The following is a 17,772-nucleotide window of genomic DNA, read 5'->3' on the forward strand; positions in this document are numbered from 1 at the left end:
CTTGAGAGTAAGGTAGCAAACTTTTTATAAACTGTCCTGTTGAATTTATAAATGACATTTTATCCCCTTTTTCATAACTCCATATATGGTTCTCTTGATCAAAATTTTAAAGAATTCTAGAAAACATACTAATTACCTATAGTTGGCATCAAATTAAATATCTTAATCTAATTTAAGATGGTATTACATTTAATATTAACCAAACGTTCGATATTAAGATAACACGATTTTTCTTAAACTCTCTTGGTTATTTAATAAATGATATTCAATCTCTTATTTAATTAACTCCTCAATATTGTAATATTGCTCTACATCTTAGATAATTCTATATAATATACTAATAATCTATTCTTGGCATCAAATTAAATATTAAACTAGTTTAAGATGATACCAAACTTAGTGTTAACTAAACGCTCGAGATTAAGGTAACACAAGTTTCATAAACTCTCGTTGATTTTATATATGGTTTTAAATCTATTATTTTCTTAACTCCTCGATGTGGTTGTATTGCTCAATTTCTTAAAAAATTCTATAACATATATTACTAATCCTTCGTTGGCATAAAATTAAATGTTAAACAAATTTAAAATTCTAGTACACTTAATGTTAATCAAAGGCTCGAGATTAAGCTAACACGGCTTTTCTTAAACTCTGTCGTTGATTTTATATATAATTTTCAATCTCTTTTTTCTTAACTTTAAGATTATACCACAGTTAATCTTGACCAAAAGTTGTGTTATCTTAAACTCTCGAGATTAACGTAACACGAGTTTTATAAACTCTCGTTGATTTTATATATGGTTTTAAATCTATTATTTTCTTAACTCCTCGATGTGGTTGTATTGCTCAATTTCTTAAAAAATTCTATAACATATAATACTAATCCTTTGTTGACATAAAATTAAATGTTAAACAAATTTAAAATTCTAGTACACTTAATGTTAATCAAAGGCTCGAGATTAAGCTAACACGGCTTTTCTTAAACTCTGTCGTTGATTTAATATATAATTTTCAATCCCTTTTTTCTTAACTTTAAGATTATACCACAGTTAATCTTGACCAATCGCTCGAGATTAAGATATCACAACTTTCAATTAACTTCCTTATTGATTTTATATATGATCTTAAATTACTAGTTTTCTTAACTCATCGATGTTGTACTATTGCTCAACATCTTAATGAACTCTATAACCTATACTAATAATATATTGATGTCATCAGTTAAAATATTAAACTAATTTGATATGGTACTACACTTAATCTTAACCAAATGCTCGAGAATAAGGTAGCACAATTTTTATTAAATACTCAGGTTGATTTTATATATAATATTGAATCATTTATTTGCTTAACTCTTCGATGTGGTACTATTCATTAACATCTTAGAAAATTCTATGATATATACAAATAATTTATCGTGTGTATCAAATGAAATAACAAACTAATTTGAGATGGTATTATACTTAGTCTTAACCAGTAACTTGAGAGTAAGGTAGCAAACTTTTTATAAACTTTTTTGTTGAATTTATAAATGACATTTTATCCCCTTTTTCATAACTCCATATATTGTTCTCTTGATCAAAATTTTAAAGAATTCTAGAAAACATACTAATTACCTATAGTTGGCATCAAATTAAACATCTTAATCTAATTTAAGATGGTATTACATTTAATATTAACCAAACGTTCGATATTAAGATAACACGATTTTTCTTAAACTCTCTTGGTTATTTAATAAATGATATTCAATCTCTTATTTAATTAACTCCTCAATATTGTAATATTGCTCTACATCTTAGATAATTCTATATAATATACTAATAATCTATTCTTGGCATCAAATTAAATATTAAACTAGTTTAAGATGATACCAAACTTAGTGTTAACTAAACGCTCGAGATTAAGGTAACACAAGTTTCATAAACTCTCGTTGATTTTATATATGGTTTTAAATCTATTATTTTCTTAACTCCTCGATGTGGTTGTATTGCTCAATTTCTTAAAAAATTCTATAACATATATTACTAATCCTTCGTTGGCATAAAATTAAATGTTAAACAAATTTAAAATTCTAGTACACTTAATGTTAATCAAAGGCTCGAGATTAAGCTAACACGGCTTTTCTTAAACTCTGTCGTTGATTTTATATATAATTTTCAATCTCTTTTTTCTTAACTTTAAGATTATACCACAGTTAATCTTGACCAAAAGTTGTGTTATCTTAAACTCTCGAGATTAAGGTAACACGAGTTTTATAAACTCTCGTTGATTTTATATATGGTTTTAAATCTATTATTTTCTTAACTCCTCGATGTGGTTGTATTGCTCAATTTCTTAAAAAATTCTATAACATATAATACTAATCCTTTGTTGACATAAAATTAAATGTTAAACAAATTTAAAATTCTAGTACACTTAATGTTAATCAAAGGCTCGAGATTAAGCTAACACGGCTTTTCTTAAACTCTGTCGTTGATTTAATATATAATTTTCAATCTCTTTTTTCTTAACTTTAAGATTATACCACAGTTAATCTTGACCAATCGCTCGAGATTAAGATATCACAACTTTCAATTAACTTCCTTATTGATTTTATATATGATCTTAAATTACTAGTTTTCTTAACTCATCGATGTTGTACTATTGCTCAACATCTTAATGATTTCTATAACCTATACTAATAATATATTGATGTCATCAGTTAAAATATTAAACTAATTTGATATGGTACTACACTTAATCTTAACCAAATGCTCGAGATTAAGGTAGCACAATTTTTATTAAATACTCAGGTTGATTTTATATATAATATTGAATCATTTATTTGCTTAACTCTTCGATGTGGTACTATTCATTAACATCTTAGAAAATTCTATGATATATACAAATAATTTATCATGTGTATCAAATGAAATCACAAACTAATTTGAGATGGTATTATACTTAGTCTTAACCAGTAACTTGAGAGTAAGGTAGCAAACTTTTTATAAACTTTTTTGTTGAATTTATAAATGACATTTTATCCCCTTTTTCATAACTCCATATATTGTTCTCTTGATCAAAATTTTAAAGAATTCTAGAAAACATACTAATTACCTATAGTTGGCATCAAATTAAATATCTTAATCTAATTTAAGATGGTATTACATTTAATATTAACCAAACGTTCGATATTAAGATAACACGACTTTTCTTAAACTCTCTTGGTTATTTAATATATGATATTCAATCTCTTATTTAATTAACTCCTCAATATTGTAATATTGCTCTACATCTTAGATAATTCTATATAATATACTAATAATCTATTCTTGGCATCAAATTAAATATTAAACTAGTTTAAGATGATACCAAACTTAATGTTAACTAAACGCTCGAGATTAAGGTAACACAAGTTTCATAAACTCTCGTTGATTTTATATATGGTTTTAAATCTATTATTTTCTTAACTCCTCGATGTGGTTGTATTGCTCAATTTCTTAAAAAATTCTATAACATATATTACTAATCCTTCGTTGACATAAAATTAAATGTTAAACAAATTTAAAATTCTAGTACACTTAATGTTAATCAAAGGCTCGAGATTAAGCTAACACGGCTTTTCTTAAACTCTGTCGTTGATTTTATATATAATTTTCAATCTCTTTTTTCTTAACTTTAAGATTATACCACAGTTAATCTTGACCAAAAGTTGTGTTATCTTAAACTCTCGAGATTAAGGTAACACGAGTTTCATAAACTCTCGTTGATTTTATATATGGTTTTAAATCTATTATTTTCTTAACTCCTCGATGTGGTTGTATTGCTCAATTTCTTAAAAAATTCTATAACATATAATACTAATCCTTTGTTGACATAATATTAAATGTTAAACAAATTTAAAAGTCTAGTACACTTAATGTTAATCAAAGGCTCGAGATTAAGCTAACACGGCTTTTCTTAAACTCTGTCGTTGATTTAATATATAATTTTCAATCTCTTTTTTCTTAACTTTAAGATTATACCACAGTTAATCTTGACCAATCGCTCGAGATTAAGATATCACAACTTTCAATTAACTTCCTTATTAATTTTATATATGATCTTAAATTACTAGTTTTCTTAACTCATCGATGTTGTACTATTGCTCAACATCTTAATGAACTCTATAACCTATACTAATAATATATTGATGTCATCAGTTAAAATATTAAACTAATTTGATATGGTACTACACTTAATCTTAACCAAATGCTCGAGATTAAGGTAGCACAATTTTTATTAAATACTCAGGTTGATTTTATATATAATATTGAATCATTTATTTGCTTAACTCTTCGATGTGGTACTATTCATTAACATCTTAGAAAATTCTATGATATATACAAATAATTTATCATGTGTATCAAATGAAATAACAAACTAATTTGAGATGGTATTATACTTAGTCTTAACCAGTAACTTGAGAGTAAGGTAGCAAACTTTTTATAAACTTTTTTTGTTGAATTTATAAATGACATTTTATCCCCTTTTTCATAACTCCATATATTGTTCTCTTGATCAAAATTTTAAAGAATTCTAGAAAACATACTAATTACCTATAGTTGGCATCAAATTAAATATCTTAATCTAATTTAAGATGGTATTACATTTAATATTAACCAAACGTTCGATATTAAGATAACACGACTTTTCTTAAACTCTCTTGGTTATTTAATATATGATATTCAATCTCTTATTTAATTAACTCCTCAATATTGTAATATTGCTCTACATCTTAGATAATTCTATATAATATACTAATAATCTATTCTTGGCATCAAATTAAATATTAAACTAGTTTAAGATGATACCAAACTTAATGTTAACTAAACGCTCGAGATTAAGGTAACACAAGTTTCATAAACTCTCGTTGATTTTATATATGGTTTTAAATCTATTATTTTCTTAACTCCTCGATGTGGTTGTATTGCTCAATTTCTTAAAAAATTCTATAACATATATTACTAATCCTTCGTTGACCTAAAATTAAATGTTAAACAAATTTAAAATTCTAGTACACTTAATATTAATCAAAGGCTCGAGATTAAGCTAACACGGCTTTTGTTAAACTCTGTCGTTGATTTTATATATAATTTTCAATCTCTTTTTTCTTAACTTTAAGATTATACCACAGTTAATCTTGACCAAAAGTTGTGTTATCTTAAACTCTCGAGATTAAGGTAACACGAGTTTCATAAACTCTCGTTGATTTTATATATGGTTTTAAATCTATTATTTTCTTAACTCCTCGATGTGGTTGTATTGCTCAATTTCTTAAAAAATTCTATAACATATAATACTAATCCTTTGTTGACATAAAATTAAATGTTAAACAAATTTAAAAGTCTAGTACACTTAATGTTAATCAAAGGCTCGAGATTAAGCTAACACGGCTTTTCTTAAACTCTGTCGTTGATTTAATATATAATTTTCAATCTCTTTTTTCTTAACTTTAAGATTATACCACAGTTAATCTTGACCAATCGCTCGAGATTAAGATATCACAACTTTCAATTAACTTCCTTATTGATTTTATATATGATCTTAAATTACTAGTTTTCTTAACTCATCGATGTTGTACTATTGCTCAACATCTTAATGAACTCTATAACCTATACTAATAATATATTGATGTCATCAGTTAAAATATTAAACTAATTTGATATGGTACTACACTTAATCTTAACCAAATGCTCGAGATTAAGGTAGCACAATTTTTATTAAATACTCAGGTTGATTTTATATATAATATTGAATCATTTATTTGCTTAACTCTTCGATGTGGTACTATTCATCAACATCTTAGAAAATTCTATGATATATACAAATAATTTATCGTGTGTATCAAATGAAATTAGAAACTAATTTGAGATGGTATTATACTTAGTCTTAACCAGTAACTTGAGAGTAAGGTAGCAAACTTTTTATAAACTGTCTTGTTGAATTTATAAATGACATTTTATCCCCTTTTTCATAACTCCATATATGGTTCTCTTGATCAAAATTTTAAAGAATTCTAGAAAACATACTAATTACCTATAGTTGGCATCAAATTAAATATCTTAATCTAATTTAAGATGGTATTACATTTAATATTAACCAAACGTTCGATATTAAGATAACACGACTTTTCTTAAACTCTCTTGGTTATTTAATATATGATATTCAATCTCTTATTTAATTAACTCCTCAATATTGTAATATTGCTCTACATCTTAGATAATTCTATATAATATACTAATAATCTATTCTTGGCATCAAATTAAATATTAAACTAGTTTAAGATGATACCAAACTTAATGTTAACTAAACGCTCGAGATTAAGGTAACACAAGTTTCATAAACTCTCGTTGATTTTATATATGGTTTTAAATCTATTATTTTCTTAACTCCTCGATGTGGTTGTATTGCTCAATTTCTTAAAAAATTCTATAACATATATTACTAATCCTTCGTTGACCTAAAATTAAATGTTAAACAAATTTAAAATTCTAGTACACTTAATGTTAATCAAAGGCTCGAGATTAAGCTAACACGGCTTTTGTTAAACTCTGTCGTTGATTTTATATATAATTTTCAATCTCTTTTTTCTTAACTTTAAGATTATACCACAGTTAATCTTGACCAAAAGTTGTGTTATCTTAAACTCTCGAGATTAAGGTAACACGAGTTTCATAAACTCTCGTTGATTTTATATATGGTTTTAAATCTATTATTTTCTTAACTCCTCGATGTGGTTGTATTGCTCAATTTCTTAAAAAATTCTATAACATATAATACTAATCCTTTGTTGACATAAAATTAAATGTTAAACAAATTTAAAAGTCTAGTACACTTAATGTTAATCAAAGGCTCGAGATTAAGCTAACACGGCTTTTCTTAAACTCTGTCGTTGATTTAATATATAATTTTCAATCTCTTTTTTCTTAACTTTAAGATTATACCACAGTTAATCTTGACCAATCGCTCGAGATTAAGATATCACAACTTTCAATTAACTTCCTTATTGATTTTATATATGATCTTAAATTACTAGTTTTCTTAACTCATCGATGTTGTACTATTGCTCAACATCTTAATGATCTCTATAACCTATACTAATAATATATTGATGTCATCAGTTAAAATATTAAACTAATTTGATATGGTACTACACTTAATCTTAACCAAATGCTCGAGATTAAGGTAGCACAATTTTTATTAAATACTCAGGTTGATTTTATATATAATATTGAATCATTTATTTGCTTAACTCTTCGATGTGGTACTATTCATCAACATCTTAGAAAATTCTATGATATATACAAATAATTTATCGTGTGTATCAAATGAAATAAGAAACTAATTTGAGATGGTATTATACTTAGTCTTAACCAGTAACTTGAGAGTAAGGTAGCAAACTTTTTATAAACTGTCCTGTTGAATTTATAAATGACATTTTATCCCCTTTTTCATAACTCCATATATGGTTCTCTTGATCAAAATTTTAAAGAATTCTAGAAAACATACTAATTACCTATAGTTGGCATCAAATTAAATATCTTAATCTAATTTAAGATGGTATTACATTTAATATTAACCAAACGTTCGATATTAAGATAACACGACTTTTCTTAAACTCTCTTGGTTATTTAATATATGATATTCAATCTCTTATTTAATTAACTCCTCAATATTGTAATATTGCTCTACATCTTAGATAATTCTATATAATATACTAATAATCTATTCTTGGCATCAAATTAAATATTAAACTAGTTTAAGATGATACCAAACTTAATGTTAACTAAACGCTCGAGATTAAGGTAACACAAGTTTCATAAACTCTCGTTGATTTTATATATGGTTTTAAATCTATTATTTTCTTAACTCCTCGATGTGGTTGTATTGCTCAATTTCTTAAAAAATTCTATAACATATATTACTAATCCTTCGTTGACCTAAAATTAAATGTTAAACAAATTTAAAATTCTAGTACACTTAATGTTAATCAAAGGCTCGAGATTAAGCTAACACGGCTTTTGTTAAACTCTGTCGTTGATTTTATATATAATTTTCAATCTCTTTTTTCTTAACTTTAAGATTATACCACAGTTAATCTTGACCAAAAGTTGTGTTATCTTAAACTCTCGAGATTAAGGTAACACGAGTTTCATAAACTCTTGTTGATTTTATATATGGTTTTAAATCTATTATTTTCTTAACTCCTCGATGTGGTTGTATTGCTCAATTTCTTAAAAAATTCTGTAACATATAATACTAATCCTTTGTTGACATAAAATTAAATGTTAAACAAATTTAAAAGTCTAGTACACTTAATGTTAATCAAAGGCTCGAGATTAAGCTAACACGGCTTTTCTTAAACTCTGTCGTTGATTTAATATATAATTTTCAATCTCTTTTTTCTTAACTTTAAGATTATACCACAGTTAATCTTGACCAATCGCTCGAGATTAAGATATCACAACTTTCAATTAACTTCCTTATTGATTTTATATATGATCTTAAATTACTAGTTTTCTTAACTCATCGATGTTGTACTATTGCTCAACATCTTAATGAACTCTATAACCTATACTAATAATATATTGATGTCATCAGTTAAAATATTAAACTAATTTGATATGGTACTACACTTAATCTTAACCAAATGCTCGAGATTAAGGTAGCACAATTTTTATTAAATACTCAGGTTGATTTTATATATAATATTGAATCATTTATTTGCTTAACTCTTCGATGTGGTACTATTCATCAACATCTTAGAAAATTCTATGATATATACAAATAATTTATCGTGTGTATCAAATGAAATAAGAAACTAATTTGAGATGGTATTATACTTAGTCTTAACCAGTAACTTGAGAGTAAGGTAGCAAACTTTTTATAAACTGTCCTGTTGAATTTATAAATGACATTTTATCCCCTTTTTCATAACTCCATATATGGTTCTCTTGATCAAAATTTTAAAGAATTCTAGAAAACATACTAATTACCTATAGTTGGCATCAAATTAAATATCTTAATCTAATTTAAGATGGTATTACATTTAATATTAACCAAACGTTCGATATTAAGATAACACGACTTTTCTTAAACTCTCTTGGTTATTTAATATATGATATTCAATCTCTTATTTAATTAACTCCTCAATATTGTAATATTGCTCTACATCTTAGATAATTCTATATAATATACTAATAATCTATTCTTGGCATCAAATTAAATATTAAACTAGTTTAAGATGATACCAAACTTAATGTTAACTAAACGCTCGAGATTAAGGTAACACAAGTTTCATAAACTCTCGTTGATTTTATATATGGTTTTAAATCTATTATTTTCTTAACTCCTCGATGTGGTTGTATTGCTCAATTTCTTAAAAACACTAGTACAAAAAGAATAATATAATTTGTAAATTTACACCCGTTTTACAAAAAACGGGTGTAAAAAGCAAATTCGGTGGCAGTTTTGTAAATAAAGTCTTATTTTGAATTTTAGTACGTAACAATAGACACCCTATTTTTAAATAACGGGTGTAAATTCAAATATTATTTATTATCAACTCTATATTATACCTGATATTCAAAAAAAGGGTGTAAATTTAAAAATAAAAATAAAATATTCGTGCCTTAAACAATAACTTTTATTATTCTTATTTGTTTAATCTTAAATTTTCTTAAAAAAATAACAAATTTTAATATTAATATATAACAATAGACACCCTATATTTAAAAATAGGGTGTATAATTATAACAATATAAATGACTAAATTTATATTAAACCCGTTATATTAAAATAGAGTGTAAATTTTGGAATATTAATATAACAATAGACACCCTATATTTAAAAATAGGGTGTATAATTATAACAATATAAATGACTAAATTTATATTAAACCCGTTATATTAAAATAGGGTGTAAATTTAGGAATCCCTAAGTACAATTTATCATTACCGCCTAAAATATAACCATGACTTCTCATGTTCCAAATTTCCTTTTCATTTCACATTTTAGAAACTTTTCATCATCGATGAAGTGCAAGAAATAGTGAAAAAGGAACAAAGAACGTGATTGCTCGGAAATCTTCACAACCCACAACGGCTTCATCATTCTTCTTTACCGTTTTCTATACTCTCTTTTACGCTGCTTTGGATATTAAAGTTGATTCATTCGTTGTTGTTCTTACTTTTCTTTGCTGGGTTTCTTCTAGTTTCATCGTTAATTCCATCAGTTACGAAAGCTACTTTGGATATTACGCTGCTTTGGACGATCTTTACGAAAGCTACTAGCAGCTGCTCGACGACTCATCGAAGAAGGTTTTTTCATCTCCATAGAAACATAACGCAACATCAACAACGGGTTATTGATTTGCAAGTTTGAGACAATCAGGTAAATCTTTTTCCCACTGCCTCTATAATATTTGAACACATGGTTGATTTTGAATGTTGTGTTAATTGTTTTGTGCATTGGTTGTGTTGATTGTTTTGTGCATTGGTTCTGTTTGGAATTAACATTGAAACAGTTTTTGTATATTTTCGTATGGTTCTATTATTCTGATCTCTTTCACAGATTGTGTAATGCTGAAACAGTTTGAGTATGTTTCAGCTTCTTGTTTGATTTTCATTTAAAATTGTAGTATCAATGTTATGATTGAACGTTTAGGGCATTTTCCGCGAGTTCCCAAGCCCAACGACAATTCCAAGATGGGATTTTCATTGGAATTTGCTGGCATGCTTAACAGAGCCTGCCTGTTCTTTTATATTAGGATTGTTGGATTTGTCGCAAGCCTGCTTAACAGAGCATGCCTGTTCTTTATGTTCATGAGTCTGCATATGGTAAGCTATTTGGTAAGCTATTTGGTCTATATTCAATCTTGAAATCGTACCCCAGAAATTTCTGTAACCACGTCGGTTGTTCAGAAGTTTGCAGTGATTGATCCATCAGGATTTTCATACTTCTTTGATCTGTTCTAGTAATAAACTTGTTTCCCAACAAGTTGTGTTTGAACTTGGCTAGTGCTTCTGTAATTGCCAATAGCTCTCTGATGTAGGCTGAATGTTTCTACATTCTAGGTGCTAATATTTTTGAAAAATAGGTTATAGGGTGTCCATTCTGAACCAACACTTCCCCCACTCAAATGCCCGATGCATCAGTCTCCAATATATGGTTATAAGAATTTTGGCAATGCCAACACGGGCTGCAATGGAATGGCATCAGTCTCCATTGCAAAACTTTCTCAATTATGCAGACACTATTATAGGTAACTATATTTTGTGGAGATGGATTTAAATAGCTTAAAGGATTAGCCAACTGAACAATTCTGATAAACAGTTATGAAGCGTCAATATGGATACAACCTTACCTAGTGGAGCAGTAACCAACCCCGTGAACGTCTAGGACATCCGAGCACCAGTGCCCAATACTTTCTTTGTAGGATTCTATTTTCCGTGCCAATCTATTTAAGCTCAATACTTTCTTTGTGTGGCATTTGCTTCTCTGTTGAAAGATGAAAACTACCTAGAAGTTATAGTAATTGTTTAATTGACTGCAATATGCTTTGATTCATACTGCGGTTGAACTTTCCTCTTCATCCATTATGAAATACTGATGCTTCAGAATTAAATTAAATTTACTTTTCAATCACCCAAACAACCAAGCTAGGGGTTGCCTTGTGTCTTTCCATATAGAACTGTTTCTTGGTAGGTTTTACACTCGCAGCCATAGTATTGCTCAGTTGTAGTTGACATCAGCTAAAATGTACATGCCTGATATGAAGCTAGAGTTTTATTGTTATAAGTTTGTAACCATTTTGATTTCCAGTAATGAGTTGATGAAACTTGAAATTTTAATCATGAAGTACTGCTTATAGCTTGTAAGTAGTTGTTTGGCAAATTGCTCTTTCATGAACTTTCTATTTCATAACCATGCTGTAGTGTTACTCTCTAAATTTGGTTAAAGTAGTATTATTCTGATAAGGAATACTATAATTGTGATGTTTCCACAAAGTCTGTCAGAATTGCGAACCAGATTGCTAAGTGCACCTGCTGCATTTGATTTGGTTTTGTCCTCCTCTGCTATTTGCAATAAATTTTCCAGATGAGGAATCGACCTCCTCAGCTCTTCATACAACACATCATTGTGGTAAGCCACATTTCCAATCTAAACTCAGGTACGGGACAGCGGATTAAAAGACATAGAAAAATTATAATTACAACACATACTCGATATAGGAAAGCATAAGGGTGATGGTATATGTTCTAAAAACAGGGAGGATATAGTAACCATTCTACATAAGTTGTTGAGTGTTAGTAACACACTAACTAGTTGCACAAGAATTTAACAAAGCAAAACACTATTGGCACTTTAATTTCTTTTTCTTTTTGTCGTTCTATCTTTTCTTTCATATCTTCTGCTATTATATTCGGGCATGCAACTACAGTTAGATACCTCACTTCCATTGCTATCATACGTAACTGCTTCATCGTTAATAAACTCATACTACAAAAGAAATTTTAAAAGACTTTCAAGAATGAATACAGGGAAAGTTAGAAGATGGGATGCATAATGAACCTCTCATGAATAAACTAATTAAAATGCCTTCACTCCAATGATATTGTTCTGGTCTGCATAATGAATCTCTCATGAATGAATACAGTGAAATACTTTACCTGCTTATATGAATTTGGGCCTTTGCCATGCCACATGAATTAAATATTCCTGCTGCACTTAAGGTCACTTCAGATGTAGTTATCCAGAAAAATTGCAGAATTTCAAGTGTACGTTAAATGAAAAATATTGTTCTAATTAAAATATGAACTCTATACCTTTCTGCCTTCAAAATTTGACAATGTAACATCATTGATGGAGAGCAACTGAGAAGCTGTTAGTGTCTGACTTTGAATGTATGTTGGTTTCCATGGAGGAAGAATATTCATAGTCTCACTATGAAGCATTAAAACTACCCAGATATTTTCTTCTGCTTCATTGCAGCAGCCTAGAAGTCTAACAAGGTCACCATGTTGAAACTTATAAATGACCTCCACTTCATTTAAAAGGGAAAGGTTTTTATTATCTTTTCAACCTTAAACAATAGTATTTAGTTTTCAGTTTGGAAATTAGAACCAAGTGTTTGTTATAATTCAGCGTTGTTCGCTAGTTTTGCTTCTGAGTTTGTAAAATTAGTTTGCTAACTGTGTTTTTAGTTGTCAATTTAGTTGTCACTAACTTAACACATTTATGATCAAAATTATGGTTTCCTCACAAGACTAGTTGTATTATTTATAAGAAACACTAGTTGTATTATACTTGTAAGTGCATCTTTTAACTACAATTCTTTTTGTTCTTTACATAGTTATGGATCGTAGTTGGATGCAAAAAAATCGCCTATCCGAGGAGTATAAGAAAGGAGTGTTAGAGTTTTTGAAATTTGCTGAAACTAATCTTCCTGAAAGTAATGGAACATTTCACTGTCCTTGTGCTAAGTGTGTAAATATTGCACCTTTAGAGGCTCACATCGTATGGGAACACTTAGGAGTTAACGGGATTTGTCAAAATTATACAAAGTGGATATGGCATGGTGAATTGTCTGACGCGCCAAAGGCCTCTCCTAAAGAAGAGTTTGATGTAGAGATGGGTGATCGTCTAGAAGATATGATCCGTGATATTGGACAAGACTCTTTTCAACGGGCAAATATACATGATACTCTTTGCAATGACAGTAAAATCCCTTTGTATCCAAATTGTAAAAACTTCACACGACTGTCGGCTGTGCTAAGATTGTTCAATTTGAAGGCGATTAATAGTTGGACAGATAAAAGCTTCACACAATTGTTAGAGTTGTTGAAGGAAATGTTACCGGAAGAAAACATGTTGCCGAACCGGGCCTATGAGGCAAAAAAGATATTATGTCCAATGGGTATAGAATATAAGAAAATACACGCATGCCCTAATGACTGCATATTGTATTGGAAAGATAATGAAGAGAAAGAAAAATGTCCCAAGTGCATGACATCACGCTATAAGAAGAAGAGTGATGATGAAGGTTGTGATGTGACCACAAAGGGTCCTCCAGCAAAGGTGTTATGGTACCTTCCAATTATTCCAAGGTTTAAGCGATTGTTTGGTAATTTAAATGATGCGAAGAATATTAGATGGCATGCAGAAGAAAGGAAGTGTGATGGAAAAATTCGGCATCCAGCCGACTCTTTGCAATGGAAGAAGGTTGATACTTTATTTCCAGACTTTGGCATTGAACCAAGAAACCTTAGGCTTGGACTTTCTACTGATGGGATGAATCCATATGGTAGTTTAAGTAGTAACCATAGTTCATGGCCCGTTCTCTTGATTATCTATAATTTATCTCCTTGGTTGTGCATGAAGAGGAAACATGTTATGTTATCTATGATGATTTCTGGACCAAAACAACCAGGAAATGACATAGATGTTTATCTAAGCCCGTTGATTGATGACTTAAGAAAGTTGTGGGATGAAGGAATTGATGTATTTGATAGTTTTTCAAATGAAACTTTCAAATTGCGGGCTATGTTATTTTGCACCATCAATGACTTTCCAGCTTATGGTAACTTGTCTGGTTATAAAGTTAAGGGGCATAAAGCATGCCCTATATGTGAAAAAGATACATGCTACCATCAATTAGAGAAAGGAAAAAAGACTGTTTACCTTGGACACCGAAGATTTCTTAATCATAATCACCCATATCGAAGATTGAAAAAGGCTTTTAATGGATATCAGGAGTATAAAGTTGCCCCAAAGGCCTTAACTGGAGAAGAAGTCTATCATCGGGTGAGGAACATAAGTGTTAGTTTTGGAAAAAAACAAAAAAAGATTACAAGTAATAATATATGGAAGAAGAGTTCAGTGTTCTTTGACCTTCCATATTGGTCCAGTCTTGATGTAAGACATTGTATTGATGTAATGCATGTGGAAAAACAACTCCATTTGAAAAGTATAAATTTATCAAAGAAGAAGATTGGGATTTGTTTGTCCAGACTCGACAAAAAGAAGATTTTCAAGTTAGTTAAATTTGTAGATTTATTTTTATGTTATCTAAATTGATTTGGTTTTTGACGTTTAGTTTAATGTGATTTATTTGTAATAGGAGAAAAGGCTAAAAGGAAAGACACATGCATCAAAGAATATCCACCCTCATATTTTGTCTCGTGGTGGTTATGAAAAACTTAGGGCCACCGTAATGGAAGAGAGGAGGAAAAAAGTGATTGAAGAGGCCAAAGGTGATGAAAGTTTGATGGTTGACCCTCCCGAACTAAAGCGATATGAGGCATGGTTGATGGCTCGACAGAAGCCATCGGGAAATTTTACATCTGAGGCAACAAACTTAGTAGCATCTAAGATTGTAAGTAATAAAAGATTTATTGATAAATTTAAATTTCATTCATAACTTAGTAATCATTTTACATCATTTTTATATGTATCTAAATGTTTTAGGGAGAGTTAGTGGAAAAAAATACACAAGGTACTATTGTCTTTGAAGGGCGTGACGATATCTTGACTGTTGCCCTTGGAATAAATGAACACCCTGGTCGGATCCGCACTGCTCCTAGGGGTGTGGGCTTTAAGAAATTCTATGGAAAAAGTTCACGCTCCACCTTAGGAGGTGTCTCTCAAGATGACCTTCTAGCCCACCTTCAAGCCTTGGAGCAAAAAATGAATATAGATTTCCAACATAAATTACAAAAACATCTCCAACAACAAAGAACAGAGCTCCAACAACAAATGCAAAAAGAGATGCAAGAGGAGAGAGCTCAAATCCAACAAGGAATGAAACTCCTACAACAGATGCAATTGGAGCTCCGCTCCGAGAGGCCTAAAGAGATGTTTATAAAAGAGGTATGCGTAACTGGATACAATTAATCTACTAAAAATTAGAAAAAAATTAATTTAATTAATGTTCACTTGATACAGCATGTAGAATCTGTGGGTACGAGCACTAACGGAAGTTGCTCAAAGGTTATGACTACTGAAGATTTAACTAAAAAAATGGATGCTTCTGAAGATTACCTCAAAAAGATTAACAATCTCAAGGAAAATTCATTCTCTCTAGATTTGGATCATGAAACAAGTGAACTCTCAGTTTTTATTGATAGGGTGGATCTTAATGAATTAACTTCCGGTATTAAATGGCTATCCACATCTATCTTGTCTTTATGGTGCACGTAAGTATCATATTCTATTGTTAGTTATTTTTTTTATGTATCAAATATAATTAATATTTGTTTCAAAAATTTAGATATCTACATCGCATGTGTATCTCCAAGAATTTCAACAAACTATTTGGGTTTCTCGATCCAAATAGGATACTAGTTCACACAAAACCGGCCGAAGTTATTCAAACATACATACAAAATAAGTTGGATGGAGAGCCAAAAAAATGTTATTTAGGACCATTGCTAAATAGGTAAGTACATGTTTCCTTCAAGGTTTTATCGTTTTTCATATGTTATTTTGTAATATTTAAATTTTATTGATTCTAACACTTTTTTTTTGTAAATTTACAGCAATCACTGGCAATTGTTTGTCATTTGTCCTGAAGATAATATTATTTTTTGGTTTTGTTCATTAAACAGATCTCCTAAGAAAAATATTAAGGTCATATTGCAGGGGTAAGAAGCCTAAATAGAGAGATATCATTTATACTAAATTTTTGTACGCATAGTCTTTATATTTATAACTTACTTCGTTGACAACTCTTTTATCAGAGCTCTAGAAGGTTATCATTTATTAAGAGGTATTAAGAAGAAGAAGCCTAATTGGAAGAATATTATGGTAAGATTTGTTTTACTATATTGTCGTTTCTTGGAATACTGGTGTGTTGGCTTGATTTTTTAGTTCTTGAAAGATACCATTTATAAAGAGGTATTAAATGCCCATATATCTTGATTATTTATATTATTATAAATGAGATAAAGAAAAAGAAAATTCCGATTTTATAATTGCAAGTGATATATTTGTAAGTTATCATTATAAACATGTAGTATATTTATTACTGAATTGCACTTATGGTGATAAAATTATAGTTGTACATGCTCTGAACCAACTAAAATTGTATGTGTTTCTATGTCGAGTGAAGAAAGTTAGTATTGGTACAAATTTTGTGAAAAAGGAAAAAAGTTTGTGATGTTGTTGTTTTTGGTGGCTTTAATGTAACTAGGAGTTTATATGCAGGGGCATCAACAAGATAACGGATGGGCATGTGGATATTATGTCATGAAAAATATGTTTGACATTATTGATGCTTGTATTGTTGAAAGATTCAATGAGGTATTTTATATTACATATATTTAATGAAAAACATGTAAATTATTGTTTTAACATGTAGTTGTTTAATTTATTATATGTTTGAACTTGCAGATATTCACAGACACCTCATCATATGAAAAAGAGTCAATTGATCACATCCGACAACTTTGGGCTCAATTCTTTTTGCAAAAGGTTGAAGAGCAAGAGAACCAGGAAAAGAAAGATTTAATGACAAAACAGAAGCGATTAAAAAAAACTTATATATAGATATATTTTTGTTCCATGAATGATTTATTGGTACAAGTTACATGAACAAAGTGGTTGAATTTTTTTCTTACATGAATACAAATTTTTGTTGATGTATGACTTGGTGCAAGATTCTAAAGATTAGAGAAATGTTTGTTTTGGTTATTTTTGTTTTTTATTGAATATCCAGGAATATATAAAAATATTTGGTTTAATGAAATTTCA

The 17,772-nt window shown here is 29.0% G+C and overlaps 2 protein-coding genes across 2 annotated transcripts; both read left to right on the forward strand.

The window, feature by feature from the left end:
* Positions 1-13,377: 13,377 nt before the first annotated feature.
* LOC127112532 (uncharacterized) lies at positions 13,378-14,936 on the forward strand. Its single transcript, XM_051046355.1, has 2 exons — positions 13,378-14,826; positions 14,931-14,936. The coding sequence occupies exons 1-2, from the start codon at positions 13,378-13,380 to the stop codon at positions 14,934-14,936; spliced, it is 1,455 nt and encodes a 484-aa protein (XP_050902312.1).
* Positions 14,937-14,978: 42 nt separating this feature from the next.
* On the forward strand, positions 14,979-16,668 carry LOC127112533 (uncharacterized). Its single transcript, XM_051046356.1, has 6 exons — positions 14,979-15,056; positions 15,143-15,397; positions 15,490-15,891; positions 15,967-16,217; positions 16,292-16,459; positions 16,560-16,668. The coding sequence occupies exons 2-6, from the start codon at positions 15,236-15,238 to the stop codon at positions 16,666-16,668; spliced, it is 1,092 nt and encodes a 363-aa protein (XP_050902313.1). The 5' UTR covers positions 14,979-15,056; positions 15,143-15,235.
* The last annotated feature ends 1,104 nt before the right edge of the window (positions 16,669-17,772 follow it).

Source organism: Lathyrus oleraceus, unplaced genomic scaffold (genome assembly GCF_024323335.1).
Source record: "Lathyrus oleraceus cultivar Zhongwan6 unplaced genomic scaffold, CAAS_Psat_ZW6_1.0 chrUn0144, whole genome shotgun sequence".
Taxonomy (NCBI): domain Eukaryota; kingdom Viridiplantae; phylum Streptophyta; class Magnoliopsida; order Fabales; family Fabaceae; genus Lathyrus; species Lathyrus oleraceus.